The sequence below is a fragment of the Cottoperca gobio genome, chromosome 17, assembly GCF_900634415.1.
Source record: "Cottoperca gobio chromosome 17, fCotGob3.1, whole genome shotgun sequence".
Taxonomy (NCBI): Eukaryota; Metazoa; Chordata; class Actinopteri; order Perciformes; family Bovichtidae; genus Cottoperca; species Cottoperca gobio.
The window spans coordinates 11,046,647-11,070,411 of NC_041371.1; the positions used below are offsets into that span (position 1 = coordinate 11,046,647).

General features: G+C 41.3%; 1 protein-coding gene across 2 annotated transcripts in view; it reads right to left on the bottom strand.

Moving 5' to 3' along the window:
* kmt2cb (lysine (K)-specific methyltransferase 2Cb) overlaps nucleotides 1-23,765 on the bottom strand; it is a 61,882-nt gene that overhangs the window by 30,793 nt on the left and 7,324 nt on the right. The window contains exons 3-21 of one of the 2 annotated variants that reach the window (XM_029452705.1): nucleotides 20,035-20,123; nucleotides 18,310-18,457; nucleotides 17,032-17,238; nucleotides 15,723-15,832; nucleotides 15,522-15,631; nucleotides 14,784-14,946; nucleotides 14,492-14,663; nucleotides 12,700-12,814; nucleotides 10,418-10,593; nucleotides 9,857-10,209; nucleotides 6,714-6,785; nucleotides 5,467-6,200; nucleotides 3,922-4,044; nucleotides 2,436-2,552; nucleotides 1,976-2,080; nucleotides 1,249-1,353; nucleotides 951-1,132; nucleotides 344-508; nucleotides 123-229 (exon numbers count right to left, since the gene is read on the bottom strand). In XM_029452705.1, the coding sequence (XP_029308565.1) occupies nucleotides 123-229; nucleotides 344-508; nucleotides 951-1,132; nucleotides 1,249-1,353; nucleotides 1,976-2,080; nucleotides 2,436-2,552; nucleotides 3,922-4,044; nucleotides 5,467-6,200; nucleotides 6,714-6,785; nucleotides 9,857-10,209; nucleotides 10,418-10,593; nucleotides 12,700-12,814; nucleotides 14,492-14,663; nucleotides 14,784-14,946; nucleotides 15,522-15,631; nucleotides 15,723-15,832; nucleotides 17,032-17,238; nucleotides 18,310-18,457; nucleotides 20,035-20,123 (3,353 nt within the window). Of the gene's footprint in view, nucleotides 1-95; nucleotides 230-343; nucleotides 509-950; nucleotides 1,133-1,248; nucleotides 1,354-1,975; nucleotides 2,081-2,435; nucleotides 2,553-3,921; nucleotides 4,045-5,466; nucleotides 6,201-6,713; nucleotides 6,786-9,856; nucleotides 10,210-10,417; nucleotides 10,594-12,699; nucleotides 12,815-14,491; nucleotides 14,664-14,783; nucleotides 14,947-15,521; nucleotides 15,632-15,722; nucleotides 15,833-17,031; nucleotides 17,239-18,309; nucleotides 18,458-20,034; nucleotides 20,124-23,765 lie in introns of both variants that reach the window. The other variant, XM_029452704.1, reaches the window with a different exon arrangement.

The following is a 23,765-nucleotide window of genomic DNA, read 5'->3' on the forward strand; positions in this document are numbered from 1 at the left end:
AAAAACCCCCGCAGAAACAGGAGGATCAAATGTCAATAGTTGAGTCTATTCAATGTCTTGCAGACACACACACACACACACACACACACACACACCACTTTGAGGAATTACTGTGCTCTCGCCTTTAGTGGTTTTGAAAGCTCGGCACATGGTGCAGTCGAAGCTACTGTCTGCAGCTTTTTCTACATCATCGTCTGAATGGAGACCCTGACAAGACGCGTGGAACCATCTGTGGATAGAAGACAACATTTAGATAAGAACCAATTATGTAAAAAACAAAATACAAAAAATTACTAGAGACCAATTCTCCTGAGCCGACAGCTTTTGTAGAAACTCTGCACACCTGTCACATTGGCGGCATTGCACAATTACGGTGCCTTCACTGTAGTCCACCAGGCAGATGGGGCATGTTGCAAGGCTGGCACAGGGGGCACACTGGGTGTAATTATTCTGCCACTCACACCTTAGGCCTGGGGTAGTGGCACCACACTGGGTACAGGACACGCACCTGCAGGAAACAGGGAGGATAGAGGTCATTTTACCCTGGTTACTTCAAAAGAGGTTAACGCAGATTAACTGTGCTGCAAAAACCTTGCCTACTCACTTCACTGTCCACATGCTGCAAATATTAAATTATTTCTTCTTCATTTCTAATTTTCAAATAGAATCTTGAATTCAGTGAATCCCCTTTCCATAAATATATTCAAGACATTTAGTTTACACTCCTGTCAAGTTTAAAAGAACTGATATTTTGGGCTGATTTTCAAACTTCGATGGGTAAGAGGTGGAGTGGTAAATTGTCTGAACTGCTTACTAAAACAACAAACAACAAAAGGGATCAGCATGTATTAATGTTTCATTCTTTTAGTACATTTAACACAAAATCAATTAGAAATTAAGTGATTGCCAGTTTGACGCTAATTTGGCTGAGACGATAATGCAACACTCACCATTTGCACTTCCAGCTGTCCTTGGGCACGTTCTGCAGTGGAGGGTCCAGGCAGTAGGTGTGATAGCTGATGTCACAGTCATCACACAGTAGTAAGCGACCAGGATCGGTGGCCTGGCCACAGGCCTCGCAAACTGTACACTCCAGACAACGCCAGCCTTTACTCAGCACCACCTTGGTCATCTGGAAAAGTAACCAGGATACTTTTATATGCAGGTTTGTGTACGATAGGATGGTATTTCTGCTTTGTACCCGTAGTATACCGCGTGTGCGGTGTTCATGCTCAATAGTAAATGTACCTTTAAGCCAACACAGAATGGATGATAACACTGGCCACATTGAGCACAGGCCAAAAGACGGCCCTCTGCACCAAGGCCAAAACTCCCACACACCACACACATGTCCTAAAAGGAAATAAGACATCATTAGTTACTCCATTTTGCTAGTTCAGTTGAGACACTGAAATTTTGAAAGTCCCATTTCTTTGTTAGTACAACTTTTGTGTTAATAACACTCCTCTATCCTCAAATAAAGCTGAAATGCACAGTAAAGTGAATACAGGACGCCTTTGGAAAAATCAGCCTTTAAAGTCCTTTATAAAAAAATGAAGAAAAAAAATTCACAGCTGATTCACTTGAGCCATTCAAGGGTTGGTGCCCTGATAAGCAGCATCGCAGCTGTATTATACGGATTATAACCTGTGAATTACTATACCACACTGCCTACTTCGTAGTTACTGTCGTCACTAAAAATGTCATGAATATTGGACAGTAGCCATCAGTCAGTTAAATTCATACAGAAACAGTAAAAAACAACATTTCAATATGATCCTGTGTCGCATAAATAGACTGCTTTTCCTGCAGGCAGTTGGCAGCATCAGCAATTAGAATTAATGATCTCCAGTGGGAGAGGTCTTTAAGAACATATTTAATATCAGTCCATCAAAGTGAATGGAGGAATTCACAGATGAGGATTCAAAATTAAATACATAGGCCACACATTTTTAAGTATTAAATAAACAAAAACCTGTTTTAGTGTGAAACTGTCATTGCTGGAGAATATGACCACTGTGTTATGCATGGCATTCTCCTCCTCCTCCTTGACTGGGTATGGTGTTTCTATTGTGGTGATCTGCACATCAGGGAGGAAATTACACAAAATAAACTAAATTAACATAGTGGGATGACATAGGCAGTATATTTTTCACTAGCAGAGTTGCTATGACTCATTTTAGGGTACACATACTAAATAAGAATAGTCATACATCAGCTATTACTATCTATTATTTATGACTCATCATTTGGAGTCATTGAGGAAATGGACCTCAGGAAATGTAAAGCCTTTACCATAAAATTAAACTGGGAAACCTTTTACTCTATCATTAACATTAATGCTGCTTACAATACGTCATCCATGTCTTCAGCTGGAGGGGAAACTAATATTTTCCAAACATGTCAAGGTGTCATCCAGCTGACGGCACACATACCCCAGGGTTCATTCCGGGACTCACTCCATTCTTGCCTCTGGCCCGCCCACGTCCAGCTCTACCTGACAGACCAGCCCCTCTGGGCCTCCTCCTCCCGGGGAAGCCTGAGCCTCGACCCTGTGGATGAAAGAGAACAATGAGAAAATGTGCAGTATGGCACCTAAGGAATGGATAGCACAGGGACAGGAACTCTCCATCGTACACTATGCAATGGGCAGATGCAAACTAGACTTGCTTGGAAAAGTTTGTTTCTCTCTCACACACGCTGAATCGTTCAAGTCATAGTTTGCACAGCGGACAGACAACGATGTAAGATTTTAAAAGGTCTGTATATATTCTTGATTGTACAGACTGCAAAACAAGAAGAGCATTGTTAATGCAGTTCTAGAAAGGTAAAGTAATTCTGTAGTGTTTGTATGGATGCAAGCTGCTGCTGGATAAGTGATTTACTTAATACATTCATGTGTTTATGTTAGCATTGTTAAGGCTTTGAAAAGACCTGCAACAAAAAGGGGGATTAAGATTACATCAGGATTCTTTTTCTTTTTTATAAATCTGTTACGTTTGAACATCAAGAGAAAAAAAAAAAGAAATCAGTCAACTTAACTCTTGACATTTTGATGGAAAGTACTGTTACTTGAGAGGTACACTACAATTTCTGCCAGACAGCCACAGAGAGAGTTGAGGAAAAGCCTCTGAGCTGTTGTTCTAGCAACGCGAGATCCACTGTGCCTTTGGCACATTTCCAACAGGATAGAATAGGGACCGCGACCCGATCCCGGATAAGCGTTAGACGATGGATGGATGAAATGTCTAATCGTGACTGTCAAACTGAAGTCTAACTGAAACTTCCAGCTCCTGCCCCCAAAGGCCTTTTTCAGTTCCCCCACATTTGACACTGATCCCAAACCGAGGCCCCGCCCATCCACTGTGCCTCCTGACAGACACTGTTCAATGGTGTTAAACCTGGACTGGACCCCTGCCGCAGCGCACAAATTTACCCTCACCCAGCCTAGCCAAGAGTAATGACTGTCACCATGGCAACCAACTGCCACAGACTTTTGACAGCATTGAGATCAGAGAGAAAAATATATAAATAAATACTTGAACAGGTCTGAATGAGACGAAGAAGAGAGCACAGCAGTGAATGGCTGACAAAGTGGACACATTCATTCATTCGTAAAAAATATTAGCAATTTTTAGACGGTGAAAGGTCTTATTTCACCATTCCCTTGATCTCTCAGTTTAACAGCAAAGCCAGCAAAAACCCATTTTCAATATAGCCACTTCATAAAGTCATTAGCGTAGCCATTGGTCTATGAATCTCTTCTTCTCACTACAAGGTGGTGGTAATTGTTAGAGTAGGCTACCATATACATCACAGTGACATTCAGGAACACTCGGGGAGTGTGTGTCACTTGGGTAAACAGAGGGCTAACAGAGGGCAGCTGCTGCCCTGCCGTCTCTGGTGAGCCACAGTATTTACCACTCTGATGCTCCAGCTGGGGCTGCCAGAGGACTGCCTGGTCTTTGGGACGTCCCACCCCTCTGGCTGGTCTGGCGACCAGGACAAGGGAGAGCTCACACTGCTATGGGGGCTCCATGCACCCTAGGGTAAGGGGGGGGGCGGGTGAGAGAGTGAGAGAAGGAAGGAGGAGGGCGACAAAATGCAGCAACTTAAAAACAAAGCCAGCGAAGAAACAAAACATACAAAGAAAGATGTTAGAGAGATTTAGTGAGTTTTTAATGTAGCCAATTGGAAACTACTCAATACACATCCATCTATGCAGGAGTACAGTATCAGAAAGCATCCGACGTGCCAAAACATAAAAACAGGATAAATGATTAGATAACGGACCGTGTTAAAGCCAATCCTTAAGAGTTTTTCATGCATATGCGTTAAAGAGATATGTTTCTAATAGACTCTTTGTAAAGGCAAAACAGGAGCGCACAATTGTGTTAGTTGCATTTCACACAGCATAATTTGCCAGGGCATCACGGCACCATACAGCAGGAGAGAGGCCCTGCAACCTCTCGTCATGACAACCGTGTGTGTTTGGCATGTTGACAAAACAAGGGGAATTGAGTCAGCACGGCAAGCACATGAGCGCATCAGACAAAAAGCACACTGGACTTAAGAGGAGCAACATTCAAATGTCCCCAGGCTATGTGTAACAAATTAGTTTGAGCCATATAATGTTTATTTAAGAGATGGGATATATCTGGGGGAGGGGGGGGGGCGACGACACATTTTGCAAACTAAATGAATCTACCCTAACCAGCATCATTCATAATATATTATAGCCATGGGTGTGATTCTATTCCCATTATTATTTGTCTGAGAGAGTCTAGATTCAGTGTCTCTATTATAATTCATTTGTTTTAACGACACTGGGACACTGAAATTAGGGGATTCAACTTTTTTTTACAGTCACTGCAGACCCACCGCAGTTGATGGTGTAATATCGAGATAACCAAGACACGTTAATTGTCACTGTAATTTGTGATTTCAATTCACTCAGTTTGTAACATGGACATGAGATGAACATGAGTGACTGATGAAAATGCCACTGATGTGGAATATGGTGAGAACTCTCAGGAAAAGATGTTTGAGCAAACATAATTCCTAGAAAAAATTGAAACTTCAACTGAGCTCGGCATGAACACTGTGACTAACTAGTCGTGTGGTGCACACACGTGTGAAGAGGGCACAGGGAGACGAGAGAAATGCATCATTTGCCTCCTGCTGTGCTTGCTTAATGTGCAGCAAGGTATAACTTGACTGATCCTTTTTATTTATTTATTTTATAACCGCATAAGCTGATTCCCCTAGAAGTAAGCCACTTCATAAAGCAGAGCATCCAGGACACATACATCGTTTAGGAGTACACAAGGTATGAGCAACAATTGTTGAGCCTACACTCCAGAGGTACATTAAACATGAGCTAAGACAGTAAATAAGGCAGAAGGAGCCAGACGGTGACACAAAACGAATCAGTGGTCTACTGTGACATGATATTCAGGTTCCTACCTGTTTCACTCGTGGCCTCCCAGGAGAAAACTTCCTCTTTGTGATGGCTGGCTTTCCCATTCCAATCTTAGGGGTGAGTGGTATAAGGGTGGTGGTGGTGGTGGGTATTACACTGCTGTGGTCACCCAGTGAAGGTAGGATCTGGGTCTGGAGTAGTTCTCTGGGAGATGTCCCTCGGGCCAGAGGGGACGAGTGGCAAGGAGAGGAAACCATTTCCGCCAACCTCTCCACAGATGTCTTGAGTGGTTTCTCCTCTGAAGGCAGGCCCGGAAATGACAGATTGGGTGTGCTCTCCAGTGTTGTGTACATATCCTCTGATGAACTAGAGGCTGAGGGCTTAACAGTCTCTGCCAGGTCCCTGTGAAAAATACCCTCCATCTTCTCCTGGTTAAGTTCTTCTGGAGCAGTTTCCAGGAATGAAGCCCTGACTACATCCATACTCGAAGGCTGGGGTAGTGAGACTTCCATTGGTTGGTCCGTGAAAGGTGCTGATGCAGTACTTGGTTCTTTGGTGGTTGAGATGATGGCCTTAAAATCCTTTGTGCTGGGGTTGGCCATGCCCTGCTCGGGGCAGACCTCTGTCTTTGCTGGTTTGATTTGTAATGCGGTATCCTGTATCTGTAGTGCGTCCGTAGAGAGCTGGGCTGGAAAAGACTCAGAATCCTGGCAGGGAGTCTCTGAAGACGCTGGACTCTCTGTAGATGTAAGCTGGGCTCTTGCTGCTGGTTTCGTCTCTGTAAGAGGAAATACACAGTGGTTAGAAGAACACATTTGGATAGAAGTGCAAACCAATAAAATGATATGCTACAATTTTTACACTAGGGCTGAACAACTGATCGAAATTTAAATCGAAATCGCAATATGGCCTATTGCAAATTTCAAAATGAGTCAAAATACTATCTTAAATCAAATATCGTCGTGCTCCAAAGATGTCCTGGCCCACACATCATATTATACAGACGTAAGGAAACAACTTTGTTTGGAACAAATCGCAAAAATCATACCATAATCATTTTAATATGTTTTCAATAAAAACGAGAATAATGATGTAGAAAGTATCATTCCTTCTAATATCGCAAATCATATTGCAATTACAATATCAGTCTAAATGAGATATTTTTTCAAAGTCATTAAACCCTAGTTTTAACAGCCGTTATGCTGACAGTTTATTCACACCAACACAAACGTTAACATTAACGCAAATCAATATGAGGTTCCACAATGCAGATTAGATTGTGTGTACAAACCTAGTTTGAATTCTGTTTGTTTGACAGAAGGTTCAGTAACCTGCTTCTCAACGTCTGCTCCCACCGAGACTTCTAAAAAGAGAGAAGATTCATTATCAAAAAGATTAAATACAAAGAAATACATATTGGTTTATTAATAGAGAGAATCAAGAGTCTGGAGAGACTGAACACATTACAGATAAAGTGGTATGGGAATAAAGAAAGTGGACCATAGGGAAATGCTAAGCTTAAATGCCCGACAGTCAAACAGATTCGAGAAAAGAGATATTTCTGCTTGCATCAATTCTATTCACCCATTATTGAAAATGTAAAATGGTAAAACCGACAAGACTATACAACAATGTGAATCCCTAAGTCGAGGAAACATTTCTCCCTTTAGAAAAACCACTGAACCCTTGTGTTACAGATCACCAATTATTTTTTGAGCCAATACATGGTAAAGGTTATTCTATATGGTTCAATATAAGTATAAGGAAAAAAATAAAAAGTTATGCATTATATATGGATTTAACATTAACATCACTGCTCAGATTTAATGTTGCATTAGCCTTGAAAAGGATGCGACGGAAGTGTTACTGAAAAGGAGTGGCTTTTGAGTAACAAGCAGTCACACTACATAAAATGACAACGAGACAACCTTTTATACTCTTGATACACTTTTTTTAGTATTAATCTAGTGTCTCCTGTCCTGTCTCTCCATTTGGTTTTGTAGCATCTCCTATCCTCTCTCTCCATTTGGTTTTGTATTTAAAAAAAAAAAAAAAAAAAGGCATCAATCCATTTGACTAGTCTGGTATGAATAGAACTAGTCATTCCTGGCTATCGGGCATCCACACATCGCGCCAATATTCTGCCAGACAGCCTCTGACCGTACAGATAGCCCAGTCTTAACGAGGCACCCACCATTTCAATCCGCAAGTTCCCATGTCACACTGATCCTGACACACACATGCACCTGCTAAGCATCTCTGCCAGGGAAGGGAGTAACCATGACAACCAACATCCCAGGGTCTGTGTGCTCTGGGCTCATGACTGTGCAGCTTGCAGGTGCTCATCCGGTGTCGATGCCAGAAAGTCAATTAGGAGATGGGCCTCTAACCATCTCCAGCCTTCAACTATTGACCAAGCTGAACACACATTCTCTTTCATATTAACACCCTTGCTTCCTATATCTCCTACAGTGAATAAAGTGATGGTTGAGATAAATACACGGCTTTGATTAATGCAGCCTCTGCTGCATTAATCAAATCAGTCTAACTTGCAGTCAAAGAATGGATCTAACTGCATCTGGCAGTTGAGTCACTGTAAGCCTGCTGTTAAACCCTGAGTAGTGCAGAATCCTGGCAGGTGATAAACAGATCTGGTTAAGGACTTTAATTACATTACATGTGCGCGACGTTGGCAGCATAGCCATGATCTCGCATAACAGGAAATAAGTCTGCAAATATCTGGGTCCATTTTTACATTATTAAAATGAATGTCCTCTTCTTATTTGGGACAGGGATATTTAATACACTGCAAAAAATAAAAGTAATATTTTTACAGTTTGTCTAATAGGCTTTAAGACATAATCCCAAATGATATCTCCTGGGGTAAAGAGTATTATGACATGTGTATTTATATAAAAAAACAAAAAAAAAACAGGTAAAACTTCACTGAGTCTTATTTTAAGGTGCTCAACATAAACCTCCTAAATCTTCTCTTAAATCAATACACAGATCACTCAACAGACCTTTAAAACCACAATGAGGGGAGCATCACTGTGCCAGCTAAATCCAATAATGAAGCAGTTCATAACCACAGGAAAAAAGCTAGTAAAATGAGAGTGCATGTGCATGTGCATGCAGAGCAAAGCAAGCAAGCTGAATGAGCCAGCGTAGCTCTGAGACAGGTTTGCAGGCAGGGGATCTAATAACATCACCACCATGGTACTCCTAACCATTCTCTCCTGCCAGTGGAGTCTGCTGTCTAGACAGAGAGTGGGCAGCATAGCTACCACTGGCATCCCCAGCTCACCGTTAAGTTGCCTGATACTCCACTCCACTGCTGGCAGAACTCACAGAGTGGAGATGCAGCCCAGAGCTTCACACAGGCAGATACCAGCATCACGTAACTCAAAGTGTTGCTACAGCTTGCCCCACAATGAATCACAGATGGTGCGAAGGAAAGGTTATACTAAGGTAATGGTGCTTCTTCTACCAAATGGCATCGAGCTAGATAAGCTCATGCGAGTTCGAGTCCCAAGACTCCACATGGGTCCTGACTTTAAAACAATATGGCGATTTCAAGACATTTCACTGTAGGTTTATCCTATTTAGTTGCTATCTTAGGGTATGAAAGGCACCGACACAGCTTGTTGTGCTTTGATCACACACACACACACACACACACACACACGGCAAACATGCACACAGCGATATGACAAGTCAAATGTATGGCTTATTTGTAGTAGTGTGAGCAGCCAACCACTCAAGTGCCCATTTCTGTCTCATGTAGCACTGTGTAGTTTCACTTTGCATTAAAGTGAAAAATTAAAAATAAATAAGTGCTCATAAGTATCAATTTCTCATTAACAGACTGGCAGCAAAAGCTACAGCCCCAGGAGCCAGGAGGAAGACACAAATACTTAACATTTTCAAAACACAGAGTTACTAAGACATAGGAGTCGCTTTAATCTGTCGCTAGTTAGGCACCATCTGGTTATTGGGGAGTCCTCCGAAAATCATCCACATAAAAGAGGAGCGCTTCTCTCTGGTCTTAGTCCAAACAACTCCCAATCCTTTCATCTGCAACAACTGCGACTTTCAAAACTTCCTCAGCGCTGACACTACAGGCCAATTTTGTGTTGCGTGGCCAAAACTTTCAACTGCTTCTGCAGGGCTAGAGGCTGAGTGAATGAACCCTCAACTACAAAGATTCTCTTTCATTTTCAATCGTATAACCTGGTGCTTGTGTGTAGGATTTTGTATAATCAAAAGAGTTACATTCCTTGGCTTGTCCTTGCGATAACAAGACTTGATTAATATGCTGATAAAACGGATAAGATTCTCAGGAGGGGCAATTGGGCATTGAGGGGGGAAAAAACAACAAGGAAAGAGATATCTTCCTGTGTTCAATCTAAACTTTTTGGAACAAAGACCCACCAGGCTTCTGGGCTGACGTGGCCGGCTTCTCCTCCTGGACGGTAGCCTGAACAGGCTCTGGATCTGAGTGCAATGGAACAGCAAGTAATTCCGGTGTGGGGTCATTGTGCATTTCAGGAGGCCGCTGAGTGCCAGGTTCTAGGTCCGTGTGCTTTTGAGCCAGCTGTAGACCAGTCTCAGAGTCTGTGTGCATGGAGGCTGGCTGAGGGCTGAGCTCTGGGCCGGTGTCCATATCCTCTGCCTGTAGCGCCTGCTCTGCAGCAGGAGACTTGCAGTTGGAACAAACATAGTCCTCTCTGGGGTGGATTCCTGCTTGGCCTGAGTTCTGACGTTCGCACTCCAGGTGTAGCCATCTGAAATGTGTGCAAAGGTATTTTTAAGAGACTGTTTGACGGGGATCTCTGTGAAATCCGAAAGTGTGACATATTTATTACTGTGGTTTTCCAAGTGTTTCCTTAAATCATACCACAAAACATAAAATTGCCACAGGAATAAAACAAGGACAAAAAAAACAAGAGCGTTGCATTTGAAGCGTCGAAGTAATAAACAAACGTTCCTTACCTCTTACAAGTCTGGCAGAAGAGTAAGTCTTTGTGATGCTCAGGGTCCAGGATGCAGGCACACATAGAACAGCACAGAGCAGGGTCCTGGTTTTTGACGCAGTTCTCACACAGCAGGCTGGTGTGGTGCCATTGCCCGCTGGTTCGTGTTCCACATTGGATGCACACTCTGCAGTTCTGAGGAGCAAAAGGAGAACCCTCTTAGTAACATGACATTTAAAGCCTTTCAGACTCAACACGGTAAGAATACAGTGTTTCTGCTATATAGATTTGGCACGGGATTGGATGGGAAACAAGCATGGAACCTGACCAGGCCCACAGCGAATGAGAGTATTTTTAAAACCATGAATCTTTTCCAGCGAAATTTATGAGGTACAGCTGGGGAATAGCACTGCAAAAAATAACATCAATATTTTTAGGTCCTGATGAAATGGATTTACAAGGCAGCTTTCTAATCAGACGGATCATTTTGACTAACCAGTTTTTAATGAATGCCAAAAAGAATAAAAACTTTTAAAACATTGGCATCAAATGAATCTGGTTCTGGCAACATAGCGGCAACATACAGCCAAGTAGTGTTAAAAATGGCCAACACTTGAAATCCAAGCAGGTTGCCAATAATCAAAACATGGAGTACGTCTCAGAACTTTTAATTTCCTGCTTAGTCTTAAACATTTTTGGATTATTTTTAAAAGGATCAGTATCAGGCTATATAAAGCCCTTTTCATTTTCTATATTTTCTATATTTTGGGTATTGCTAGCAGAAAAAAAAATCCCACTGCTTTTCAAAAATCGCTACAACAGTGAGCACAATGTTATGAGCGATAGAACCACAGAGCGGCTCTAACAAATAAATAGCAGCCACTATCTTTTATTAAATATCCACACAGACAGCGTGCAACAGCAAGCAGAGCTTCTTTGGGTTTAAAGAAGAAGAAAAAGAAGCAGTCATTTGGCCACTATTTCAGCTGCATGTTTCTCAAGTGCTGCTGTTTCAAACAGTGTTCGGACTTCAGCATTTTGCTCATGCTAGGAATGGAGAGAGGCTTTCCAAATTTTGAGAAAAGGTTCATGCCACAACAGCACTGACTCTTATTTAAAAACACAAAACATCAAAAAGATAGAATAACTTTTTAATAAAGTTATCAAACTTATTCAGCTTTCAAACCTAATTAAACAGGTTTATACATTTTAAAGTAGGGCTACTTTAGGCAAAATATACTCTATGCAGCTGTACTACGTTTAGAAAAAATATCATATAAACAAATACTTGATAGGGCAATACTCAATACTAAAAGCAATATCATTGGGATCTGGGGAAAGTTATTTTTAAGGCTTAAAGGAAAAAAGAAACGAGATACTACATAGCGATGGTGGTCTCCAATTGTTCTCCTTTTTTCAACGAGACATGGTCATGAAGCTTGTTCATGAAAAGTGTACCAGTGCTCACTTTCTCTGGACAATATAATGACTTTGCAACTTAAAAGACTAGATAGCCACTTGGCTTGAGTAAGCTTTTGTCTACAACAGCACAGCCTGCCATCAAGGTGCTCATATATGATGATAGAAGAGACATGACGGAGCATTGAAACTGAAACCAACTAATTCTAGATTGATCTCTACTTCGGGCAGATGCACTGCATTGAGCAAAACCACCATGCGAGTGGGGACAGGGGTTGGTGGCGGGTGCCCAGGAGAAGCGAGTGCCAAGGATGTGTGTGGGTTGTGCTCCTCCTGTGCTGAGTCAGATAGAGAAGCCAAGTGTGAAGACCTTTCATCACCTACTGGCTATATTGCCGCAGCCTCCTCAGACCACTGCAGAAAACTGGTTGGTGTGTTAACCAGTTACAAAGACCACATTTACGCTGCTGGAGGACAGCCGGGGCTGCACTGAGGGATGCGTGCGATTAACATACACACGCTTGCACACACTCTTGCACACACACAAAGTTATCTTACAGCACTGAGTTTGAAGCCTTTAAAAGATCAGCTAGTGTGAGTCATTTCTTAACCACAGGAAGTGCAAATACAAACCACCAAAATGTCATATTTTCTTAAGTGGTAGACATTTTTATTCTGTGCCAGAGCAAAGAGAGAACATTTCTTTACACAGTGGGAATTTTATGTTGCCGTTTGCTGCAACATCACACCTGGTGGAAACAATAGGTTTGCACTTCAGTAGTAACATTACTGTAAAAAATAGTTTTACATACCGGCCGGATTAAACCTTATGTTATATTGTCTTTAATAAGCCATCCAGCATCATAAAGAGGTCTTTCCTACCTTACATCTCCATCCGTTGGTGGGAAGAGTGTCTATAGCAGGTTGCAGACAGAAGGTATGGTAGCCTTTGTCACACATGTCACACACCAGCATTTTAGTGTCCTCTCCTGGGTTCCTACAAAAGGAGAGAGACAAGGTTGTATGAAATGGGACAGCAAAGGACTTTGATATAATGCACAAGAACTGAAAATAATCTACACAGAATGTTATGTACAGTAGTCACATGGGTGGTCATAGTTGTCATCTTTAGGAGGTTTCCTAAACAAATGATTTTTTTAGTTCTTAGTTGAGCACTTGCTTCCCTCTGGTTTTCCAAGCCCGGTTAAAAAGTGTATTCATTCAGACCTTTTTATCTTTTGTTTGAACTAGGGCTGTCAAGCGATTAAAACAATTAATCTAATTAATTAAAAGCTTTGTGATTAATTAATCGCGATTAATCGCATATAACAATATTTGCTGTTAGTTAGTTTGAAGCCATAGTTTGAAGTGATCTGTCTTGTTCGTATAGATAATGGATCACAGTTTTATGGAAAATATCAGTTCAATTTCTTATCATGTTACTGAATGAATGAATACATGAAATCAGAAGAGAGAACCAACCTTTTTCCCGCCATACCTAAATGTACTCTTTTCTTATTTGTGTGTTTTAGTGCATTTCTTGTCAACAACCCAAATAATACAATAGTCATTCACAATTAAAATACAACTTTTGCCAGACCAGCTAGAAGACTGGCTGAGCACACTGACTGACTGCCCATTGTTGATAAACGCATACGCAAGATGAGGCCTGCAGCAGTGTGTAGGCGAGGACATGCGACAAGTTGTCCTGATATGTTGCATCCAATGCCAGAGCCATTACCCCTGGAGAACATTAAGTGACCTTGTTATACATTGAGCTTGTAAGATTGTATTTATTCATGTCAGTATTTTTGTTTTCCCTGTAATATATAACATTGTATTGCCAACAGTGTAATGCCAAAGGTGGTGAATGTAGCTTGTTAATTAATACAGGGATGATTTATTGTTGTGCATCAGAATGACAAATACAATACTGTATTACCATGGTTTTAAAACAAAACAAAGTAATGCTTGCTCCTGCAGAGATGATAGTATGCTAAAATATTACTCCAGCTGATACAGTAGCTCGGGGCATGTAGCTGTGCGTCACTGAGTGAGGGGGTGATACATCTATAATTGTAGGGTTGGCAATGAGTAAGGCTGAAGAATTGGTTGTAAAAAAAAAAAAAAAGAGAGTTTCCCTGGCCAACACCGGATGCATTTCAATCATTTTTACTTCTATAAATACAGGTAAGATTTAGCATTGATAAAACATCAACAATAAAAGTCATGCTATGCACAGGCAATAATAAAAGGTTTTGTCATCCCTAAACGATTTAAAGTACATCCCATCCATTACAGTTTGTGACACGAAACTCATCTTGAAAAATACTATGCTGTGTGCGGCAGTAATAACATAGTGCTGGGGCTTCTATGTAAATACAGAACAGAAAACTCAATGGACAGTGTTCACCTAAGGCAAACAGGCCTGGTTGCTAGCAGAGCTCCTGTGCTGTGCTCCTGTGTTTAAATAAGGTCAAAAGTTACAAGACTGAGCTTGAGGATACAACATCCAGTTAGCTCCTCACAAACCACAGAGGTAAACAAAACAGCAGTAAGCACCATGCCTGGTAGCTATCAAGAACATTTGTAAGAAAAGGGTAAGAAAAGAATATAGAGGACAAAAACAGTCAGTCTGAGATACATTATTTAGGCAGATTGGAAGGTCACTCACTTGCATGTCTGGCAGATTTTGCACTCAGGGCACTGCCAACCTGCCCTCCTTAGAGGGGTCACGGCCATGTCCAGGCACATCCCATGGTAGTGCTGACCACAACTGGTGCAGAAGAGCTGGTCCAGTAGGTCCCCTGGGCTATCACATAGCGCACAATTTACATCATCTACAACTATGGGCAGGGAAATTAAAGAAAAGGGATTTAAGTCAGTAATATAAAAAAGGGAGACAATCATAGTTGATATACACATTTCTAACTTTCACTGTATGTATTGAATACCACTCAACTTACATTTGTGAATGGCCAGTTCAATGTGTTCTGGGCAGAGGAGCGAGAGACTCCTGATATCCTGAAAGGTCCCAGCTGCCCCCGCACAGGGGAAATGGTAGAGTTGAGCACATCCTTCAGCACAGCACTTAACGGATGCTCCAAGGCGCTTACAGTATGCACAGTGCTGCAGAGAAAGAGAGATCAGAAATATGTCTAAAATGTCAGCAACTAAAATGAGTGAATTCCATTTGCAGCCAAGGAAACAACAAACTCTTAAAAACATGTCCATGACATTTGTGTATTACTGACTTGTGTAAAAACAGTGCTTTATACTTTAATATCTCTGGTTTCTCAGCTTAGAGAAGACCCCTGGACTGTTTTAACCCCCTGATCACATTTATGGCAGAACCTCATCCATTTCCTATTCCTCTCAGTTCTATGAGTGTGCACTAATAGCCACTCCGGAGATCAAGTGCCAGACTTGCTGATGGGCTACACGACCAATGGGCTGCAAATGCAATCGCAGAGCTGTGCCGCTGCTAACACTAGGAGCTAAGCTGCCATGAGAGCTCAGCCCTGTTGAGTGGCGTGACCTTTTCCATTTCACAGCTGAGAGATACATGCTGCCGGGCCGACCTTTACCAGCCAGTCTGATCCATCAGCTTTGCTGTGCCTCACTGAAGCAGTCCCTCCCTGCTGCCCCAACACATTAAGATGGTGTTAACAGCTATTAGTCCATGGATGTTTCCCCTAACTTACCTTTGTGCTCCCTGAGTCAATGGCTCTGTCCACATTAAGCAGAGATTGTCCCTCGCCCTCACAAACACCTTCGGACCACAAGGCACAACTCTGATGTGCCCAGCATTGCCCTGAAATTTCAAGACATAAAAAAGGATGCGATGATGAATGCTAACAATGCATCATAAAAAGGAGTAAATGTGTTAAGTCCATTTGTCTTACCTGACTCAAAGAGAGACTGGACGTTAAGATCTTGTGGAAGGCCGACATGAGAAAGTTCATCCCAAAATCGACTGGTTGGGTCTGGTTCCTCCTCGCAGCTTTCAGACCCACTGGAACAAAAGGAAGAGGTTTGCAGAGAAAGCAGGTCAGCACAGGTTTTTTTGTTTTGTTTTTTTAAAAGAGGACAGCTAGAAGATATGCTACGCAGGAGAAAGACAGCCTGATTCAATTTAGGAATGAATAGAGAGTAGAGACATTAAGGTAGAGGGAGATGTGCAGTTTTTTCAAAAGCAGAGAGATGAAGACAGAGAGAATGAGCTGGGGGAAAATGTTAGAGAGCAAATAAAAAGCTGTGGGGGAGGAGGGAGAGGAGGAGGAGGAGGAGGAGGAGGAAGAGGGCCATCTTGTTTGGCGTGTGCACAAGAGGCTGGCTGTTCAGTCTCATAAAATCTGTTGAAAAGGATGCGTTTCCCCGAGTCCCTGGCTAGAACTAGTGAGCTGCATAGCATGCGGAAAATGTGGAGAGGGTGCATTAGCATTTAAAAAAGGACCTTAGTTCCAGTAAACAAACCAACAGCCAAAATCAAGAGATTGGTTTCTGGAAGCATGATGGCACACTCATGACAAATAGCCTTGACAGCTTATTGTTTAGTTTCATTACCACCTCACATTTCCATAGTGTTCCCCTTTGTCCACCACCTCTGCTTCTCTGACAAATCAATATATAATTTCTCCTCCTGCCCTGTGTTCCCTCCTGTGCCTCTGTGTGGCACGACCGAGGACTGGCCCCAATGACCAATCACACAGCAACAAAACAACATCTACTGGTTGGCTTGGCACGCGGCCAGACCCATACTGCCCATTACGTCACTGGGAACCCAGAGAGACGCTGGTTCCAAAAGGACCAAAACAAATTAGGCAGCTGTCCAAAAGAGTCCGAGGAGGGTCTTTTGTTGGAACAGTGTGCAAATATGTAACACACACACACACACACACACACACACACACACACACACACACACACACACACACACACACACACACACACACACACACACACACACACACACACACACAATTTAACTTTATTAAAAAAATAAAAAGTCCATTTTGAAACAAAAAAGATCTGAAACATCCAAGTACAATTTTTAGTCACAATTAATACTTTACCACAACATCTGTTATTTTCTCCACCAGTGGCCGGTTTGATTTAACTTTCTACAGGGATTCATCACAGCTGACTTTACTATCCTGACCAACACTGACAGCCTAACCATTTGTGACAACAGCATTAGCCAGGTCTACTTACTTTGTCTTCTCCCTCTGTCCTGAGGTGGTCTCTCCGGCCATATTTGGCTGAGTGATTTTATCACAATCACTGCTTTCGCTCGTCAAGCCTCCTCCACCCTTGTGGCTGAAGAGAGCTTCAAGCTGAGGCGTGGTGCTGAATACTTGCAGATCCCCCTGACCCAGCAGGCTGCGGCCACCGCAGTAACAGAAGGCACAGAGACGCTCACTGAAACAAAGAAAATGGGTGGTAGGGGGGTGTTTAATTATATATACCTACTGTGACTTAATACAGTGCCACGCATGTCACCATGAATTAAGGCCTTCCTCTTCTGGCAATGAGTCTGGGTAGCCACATACTTACCGGTATAAACGCATAATGCAGACAATTGTGAGGCAACGTGCACACTGTCTCCACACACAAATCCATTTATAAAACAAATGGATTCTTTCTTATATGCACCGTAACCTGTAACCTTGAGTGTAATAGTAGGTAGGGATGTCTCAATACCAGAAATGTAGTAGTCGATACATATACCAGTGAAATTCCACGATCCTCGATACAATGTCAAAAAACATAATCAAAACAATAAACCTGTACTTCGACTCCTTTATTACAGTTTGTATACTGGTTTTTGTTAGGAAGGTCATAATTACCTCGCTTCTATCTATTTATTATTGCTGTGAAAACATCAAAAGAAAAAATAGTCGAGCCCTGACTGCACTACGGGGGCACTGCGGTGCGGTACTGTAGAAAAACAAGTACAGTCACGTTTTCAGAATTTTGGCATCTACTTGATACCGAAGAATATGTTCTTGTGACATCCATTAAAAAAATCACACAGCTTTGCATTTAGTAACATTTTAACCATATTAAGCAGTTAATTCTGCAAGAATTTATCAGCAGGAAGTTGAAAACAAAAACCAGCACCTTACAAGAATAACTGGACGTGGAAGTGTTGTAGATAGCATGTGAGAAAGGCGTTTTCGAGACAGAGTGGTAAGAATACAAAAAGAGAGAATAGCGGCCAAGAGCTGGAAAGTTGAGAACTAAAACTGGTGGTAATTATTTATCACATTTTTAGGGGATGCGATGGCCTTGTTAATAAGATCCCAGGAGATGGTGCTGGTCTGCCCTCCATCACTAACATCGATAGCACAGACAAGCGAGAAGATTGATTACAACCTTTAACAGAGTGGCACCTGCAAAGAGAGTGTTGCCTCTACCAGCTGATAACTCCATTTCGATTCATCCATGCATGTGTACGCAGCAAGTCAGGGGAAGTTTAGTGTTTCTAACCTGCTTTTGTCTTCTCTACTCGCTGGGACAGAGGGTCCTGCTGAATTCTCAGCTGAAGGGCTCTGAGCTAGAGGGGAAGAGGGCTTGTCCTCCTCTGGCACCTCAGTGGCCACCACTTCCATACTTTCCACTGGCTGGATTGGTGTTTCTGATGGTAACAAAAAAATGAAATGATCGGTTAGTCAAAGCATTAAATCCCTCCAGAGCATTGCAGCAGGGTCAACATTGACATCTATACTATTGGATGCTCTTCAATTCATTGACAATTATGACTGTAAAATCCAAATGCGGCTTTTGACAGGTACACGCTGTCATCGGGCAGCTTGATTGCATACTAGTCAGTTTCCTCCAGGTCAAAAACACAGCCTTTATTAGTGAGATGGAGGGTAAAATATGGAGACCATATGCTCGAGCACTGATTACAGTAAACCCACTGGGAACATCAAGCCCTTGTACAGAATAGCAATAACAATGGAGTCAGGGGGAAAAGAACAAGAATCACAGATGCCAAAATGTGTCAAGAAGTGGAGTTAAATATTAATGGGGAATAATATTGCCTGAAATACAACTTTACCAATTTGTGTTACCATCATGAGTGCTTTTGATCTAAATTACAAAAAAAGGGCTCAATTCACTGTGCTAATCATACAAAACAAGTCCCAAAAGTACCTCTCCCTGAGACTTTGGGCCATGCTGAATTTTTATTAACATTTCATTGAGATGTAATTAGGCTAATACTGTAATGATTCAGTGTCATCCAATGGAATTACACAAGGACAAATAAAACCTCCTAATAACTGAATGCACGCGTGTCAGACTTCACACAAACCTCGCTGATATCCAATAACCTGTTTTAATTCTGATGACCATTTAATATGTCACTTTGCTACAATTTTCAAGATAAACATGTGTTCAAGTATGCGCATAAAAAACATTTAAGTTACATTGTACAAAAATCACAAGCTGTACATAAAATTAACACGGAGGATTTTAAATCCACGTCTCGACTAAGCACAGACATACTCCGTTTGACCTCTTTAGGGACAAGACTGTATATAGAGCTTTTGACAAACACCTCCAGGCAGAGAGAGCCACTTGGGTTTTAGTGGACATGGGAGCAGAGTGAAAAAGGAAAAACTCTTTTTTCAAAACATAAAACAACATTTTAAAAATCCTTATTATTGCCATTGTTTATGCAACGTACACCACAGCTAGCTACAGTCAGAATTTGATTCCCCAATATCTCCAGCACAGCAACAGGGCAGCACTGAGATGTATGAGAATGGGAGGCATGGTCACGTGATGTGATGTACACACATAAAAAAAAAGCACATAAATGGGTCTGGAGAGACTGATGGGATTTTAAAAAGCTTTTAGAGGGCATTAGCCTAGGGCTTTTTCCCACTGAACCTCAATGCCAATCTCGGAGCAGGAGGAGAGATGGAAGCAGTAAGGGGAGAAAAAAAAACACACCCACTGCAGCTTCACAGCTCAAGTTAAACCCTTTCAATTATAGCCCTGAAGTAGAAGCATGGGGTGCCAAGAAAAAGCTCTCATCCATCTTTCTGCAGGAGAGGGAGACTCCTCTTCTACCTTTACTGAAATACCCTTTTGAAGCACTCTCTGCATGAGGCAGCCTAGATGAGCAAGTTCAAGTCATACATCATTCCCCAACGTAACCAACGTGTACATACTGGATCAAAAGAGAGGGTTGCAAAGTCTCACCTGTGTCCTGAGGACATATGGACTCTGTTATCTCAGTCCCATCCATGCTGTCCTCCTCATCCACAACAACCCTCCCTCTGGTGCGACCCCTAGGGTGAGGAAGAGACACAAACAAATAAACAGAGGCAATGCAAAAGAACAAGACAAGAAAAAGTGCCCGGGTTTGCCTCAGGAAGGGGGGTGGCGGAGCGGTCATGAATTAGTTAAATATAGTCACAGCTGTCACTGATTTTTAATGGAGGCACTCAAGGCTCTGGGCAAGGCGGAAGAGTGGTAGTGGGGGGTTTACAATACAGACTGGTAGTATGTGGAGTTTAAAGATGGAGGAAGGGCAATCTGGATAGCTCTGCTCTAAAGATGCAGGTAAAGAGATTGGGTATTTAAATAAAGAGGCACTGTAGCATTAATGTAACATCATCCATGAATAAATGACTATGCTCGTGACACGGTTATAATGAATCAAAATGTACTGTTGCTCAGACACTAAAACTGAAATGTGTGTGTTCATCTTTGACGAGACATGGAATACCTTTATCCTTTACAGTCCCGGGAGGGACGACAACTCATTAGAGTCCAACTAAACATGCTCTTGTTGAAATTCAAATCAGAGCACAGACATTACTTATTATATGATAATAGCTCTGTAATTTCAGACAGCATAAACAAATATCTAATCATGAAGGTGCATGATTCATGTTTGGTATCCTGAACACAAATATCATTTAGGGTTGTTTATGCAATCATTAGGAGTTGTGATGTACATAGTATATAGCTTTGGACAAAGACAGAAAGAATCCACGACAGATAGTTATTTTAAATACATTTCTGTAATTATTACAAAATCAAAAAAAAAGGACAAATAACAATTATTTATGAAAGATCTTCTTGATTCTACTTCCTGTTATCAAGGGAAGTCCACAGATACAGAGGTACAATAACAAGCATTCAGTTTTAATGATTAGTCCCAAGAAAATAGAATTACCATGGATAACACATAAATAAAAAAACACAGCGACAACCTCTCAGTATTATATGAAATCAACAGCTACCCTATATGTTGACAGCAAGCGCTGCTTTAGCCAATGTGTGTGTACAACAAGGCACTTTGACCCTTGGAGGTATACGTCACATAGATGGGACGTACGCATTAGTAATAATGTGATGGTTATGTTTTTAGAACTGCAGGTTTGTGAAAAGGCCAATGCCTTTTACATTTCAGAATGAAGAATGTGTTGTTCTATTGACTTAAAAAAAAAAAAGAGGCAAAAACCCAAATGCAAAGGATTTCTTGTATATACAGTTAGAACTACTAGAGTGTACTATCGATGCTGCTCTTTACATGACCAGGTATTGGGTAATGACGACACAGCTCTATACAAATGACACTGTTGATAAGTATCTACCGTGAAAAGACACAATGCATGACTCAAGTAGTGATGAAGCTGCCACGTGTAATCAGCATTGGGCTCAATCACTGCTTGTGTTTTTTTATCATTCAATTGGAATTGGTAATATGAAGAAAGATTAAAAAAAACTATTACTTTAGGGGTGTATGATTTTTTCCAAAACGGTGCAGTACACCAGGTCAACCAAATAATAACTGTAATTTGTTTTTTTTATTTAGTTTTTTACTTTCAATTCCAGGTTCATTTTGCAAAAACAGGTATCTGCATTTTTATTTATTTTCCATTTTATGTTTTTTATTTTTTTCAGGGAATATCAATGAAACTGGTGTTTGGTTTATTTATTTTAAGAATGGATTTTATCTGTTTTTGCAAATTAACTCTTCTTACAATGAGAAAAAGTTGTTGTTTTTAGGGTACATTTTTATTATATACATTTCTCAATTATTTTCAATCTAAAAACAAGTAATGTTTTCATAACGGTACCAAAACTCAGATAATGTATCTGCTCCCGTATCTGAGTAAATGAGTCCAACTCATATTGGAACACATGTGTGATGAACCTTGTTCAATATTGACCTTTTGCATTGCATTTTTACAAGCTTTGTCCATATGTGCTAGGATCAACACTACAACGTATTCCTAACACACTGGAGCAAGCAGACACACCACAGCTCAGTACGAGCAAACAAACTGCTTTGGTTAGTTGAAAACTGTATTCAAACTTGAGCATTTGTTTATGCAGACAACAACAGAGGCTGCGCAAACCCTGTCCAATACTGCCTGCCACAACAGCAACATACTGAGACTACTCTCTATAGGACACAATGCAAAATATTATATTCAGTTTTCAAACATATTGTGCTGTAGTAAATTGGATTGCAAAGTGCAGTAAGTGCGCAAGTATTGGTTTAGAACTGTATATGGAAAACTTGATCAGAATATCCTTTCTCATGCGTCTACCTCCTGTTGAGTGACCCAAAAGTATCTCATTACTGCACCCGTTCGAGATTTTCTCTCTGAAATGCCACGTAAAATGTAATCGTAGCCTTTTCCCTATCATCTCTTAAAAGACGTCATCACAAGACATTTAAATTTTAGCCATTATAAAGAAAGTGCAACCCTTTTCATATCTTACTGAATACGCCATGTCAGCAAATCAGACAACCATGTCTACATTTCCAACCATATGCCAACACACACACACACACACACACACACACACACACACACACACACACACACACACACACACACACACACACACACACACACACACACACACACACACACTATGGAAAGATCTGTCAGTGTCAGCATCCTCCAATGGGAGCTCTGTTGAACTAATCTTGGAAGCGCTGTGTGAAGGGAATAATTGTCACGGATACAAATTAAATAGCAACATCAATTGTTAGCATGCTAAGTGGAGAGAGAGCCAAATGAGAGCAGCGTGTCCCATGGGTACTCAGGAGGATACAGGGGGTTGGAAGTGAGGGAGGAGATGGGGGGGAGTTGGGGTAATTTTCGGTGCCACTGGAGAGAGAAATCACAAATGGCTGGATGCCAAATCAACCCCTCCCTTTAAATGACTTCCATGTCAAGATAAGAAACAACCCTAAAACCCAAGAATGACAGAAGAGGCATCTAGCAAACCTTGGCTGAAAACATAATTACCTGTATGATTGAGTCAAACTAAATATTTTAATAAGGTGGGAACAAATCCTAACAGAAAGCTTGTTACGTGTTGTGGAAAGGGGGCACAAAGTAAGTAAGCAAGAGATGGGCCATTTTCCCGTAGTTTCGCAGATTTGTGTATGACAGAATCTGAACTTATTTAACTCTCATAAAAAAGGAACAAGATTTTCAAATAAGAAGAGGAATATTAATAGTAACTGATGACTACATTTAATGTTAGAAAAATAAAATTAGAGAACTGCAAAAACGTAGTCATGTGTAGCATCTGCACTGACAGACCACAGAATCAAAAATGGCAACCGATCCAAGATTTTGTTATAATAAATCTTTGATGCAATCCATCAATTTGCTAAACATAGGTCTACATACAAGACTGTAATTATATACATGTTTTAAAACTATACTTCACCTGATCAGCACAACACATCTATGGGTCATATATATCACGCTTATGTTTTAAGTACCACACCTTCTGTCTCACAGCTTTTCCTTTACATGTTCACAGCACACACTTTTTTCGTCTATAGCCAATGACATTTAAGTGGGTTTTGATTCCTGAAGGCAAATCAAAATGCAGAAAATTAGCCGCGTGTGACATTTACATCTAGGACCACAATCTGGTGTATTACACAC